The sequence below is a fragment of the Orycteropus afer genome, unplaced genomic scaffold (genome assembly GCF_000298275.1).
Source record: "Orycteropus afer afer isolate SDZICR_OR568_19922 unplaced genomic scaffold, OryAfe1.0 scaffold00044, whole genome shotgun sequence".
In the NCBI taxonomy this organism is placed as follows: Eukaryota; Metazoa; Chordata; class Mammalia; order Tubulidentata; family Orycteropodidae; genus Orycteropus; species Orycteropus afer.
Window position 1 is genome coordinate 5,905,423 of NW_006921631.1, and position 1,973 is coordinate 5,907,395.

A 1,973-nucleotide genomic window follows, 5' to 3' on the forward strand; every position below is an offset into this window, starting at 1 on the left:
AGTGGCATAGTGCCTAAGACATTTGACTGCTAACCAGAAGGCTGGTAGTTCAAACCCACCAGCCACTTCTCAGAAGGAAGATTGGGCAATGTACTTCTGTAGAGATACCACCTCAGAAACCCAAGGAGGGGTCGCTATGAGTCGGAATCGACCCCCAATGGCAGTGAGTTTTGAGCTTAAAAAGTTGAAGGCTTAGGTTCTAGTCACAATTCCACTGCTTACTAACTCCATGGCTTGTGTAGGTCACAGAACTTAAATTCTCTGAGCCTCATGGTAAAATGAACAATTCAGATTAGATGATCTCTGAGTTTCCTTCAATCTCTGCTACATTATGTTTTTCAAATTCTATGTTACCTAACAAACCAGAATTATTTTCAATACTAATTTTAACTTTTGATGTTGAGAGCAAAATACACCAATTCAACTCTTTCTACATGTATAATTCAGTGACATTGATTATATTCTTAGAGTTGTACAACTATTCTCACCCTCTTTTTCTGAGCTCTTCCTCCAACATTATCATAAACTCACTTCCTCCTAAGGTTTTCGTACAAACTTTTGACTTGCTGTTGTCAGCTCTTGATCCCATATAGATAGTTCTTAAAAGAGCTTAATGCTCAAAATCAAAACCACTGCCATCAAGTCGATTCCAACTCATCGCGACCCTATAGGACAGAGTAGAACTACTCCATAGGGTTTCCAAGGCTATATATTTTACAGAGCAGACTGCCTCATCTTTCACCCAGAGTGGCTGGTGGATTCGAACCACCGACCTTTTGATTAGCAGCCCAACTGTGGTTAGTACCACAGTGCCAGCAGAGCTCCTTTACTTAATGCTCAAGGTAGACATTTTTACCAATTAAGCTAAACTATTGTTTGGTTTTAAGAAGATTTCAGGGAATATTTGGTTTAAGGGTTTTAAAGATTATATTAGGGAAATGGATTCAGGTGTTCATTCTGCCTCCATGGTTCCAGGTTCATCCAGCCTCCATGTCTCCTTGGACCTTGCTATTAAGGAACTTAATATGTCTAGTTTTTCCTCTTTCCCATGTGACTCTTAAAATTAGGTTCATTAATATTTTTACTAGAATGTGTAAAATTTTCTAAGTATTTTTTATCACAACATATACAGTGAAATGTTATTTATGGAACTCAATAAAATTAGTGAATATATATGCCTATCTACTGAAGCTCATATCACTCAAATGCCAAAATTTGCAACTTCCCAAGTTGAATAATATTTGTGACTGAATTAACAGTAAGTGTGATGTTTAAGGCAAAGCATTGGGCATGGGTTCCAAAACTATTGTCATTATATGTTAGCAAAATTTTAACACATCACAAAAATACAGATAACTAACAAGGAGATCAAAGTAAGTTATATGGAAGATTGAAACTGTGATACTGTGGCACCTTTAACTTAATACTAACTTAAATGTGTAATATGCAGAAAGCATAGTAGAATTGTTAGAGATAGATTAATAAATCTCTGGTTGTTTGAACTGTGGTGATAGCTGTTAAAAGACATGTATGAAATATTTGATTTTATCCTGAACCTTTTTTTTGTTTGTTTTTTTCAGGCCCCAGAACAGTTTTTTTCTGGGCCCCTATTATGAAATGGGTAAGTCTGAGTTTTTGCAGAAGGTACTGAAAAATATTCCTGAATGAGAATTTATTCATTTGAAGTTTCTTTTATAGATATACTGTAAAATGTTGTTTGTATGCCTCTAAATGATTTCATGGCAAATATTCTCAGTATGTTATTTTCACCACATATACATACTACCTACTTTAGTTTTTCTGAAGTTTTTAGATAAAGGACCTTATGGGAACATATTTGATAACAAAAAGTTTATAATCATAGGCTCTAGGAACATAAAATGTTTGTTGTTGTTTTTTGCCATCAAGTCGGCCCCGACTCATAGCAACCCCTCTTTGGGTTTCCGAGGCAGTATCACTATGGAAGTAGGATT

The 1,973-nt window shown here is 35.6% G+C and overlaps 1 protein-coding gene across 1 annotated transcript in view; it reads left to right on the top strand.

Annotated features, from left to right (window-relative positions):
- MPC2 (mitochondrial pyruvate carrier 2) overlaps positions 1–1,973 on the top strand; it is a 40,655-nt gene that overhangs the window by 19,000 nt on the left and 19,682 nt on the right. Inside the window, exon 2 of the mRNA XM_007937729.2 lies at positions 1,581–1,621. Within this exon, the coding sequence (XP_007935920.1) occupies positions 1,581–1,621 (41 nt within the window). The remainder of the gene's footprint in view (positions 1–1,580; positions 1,622–1,973) is intronic.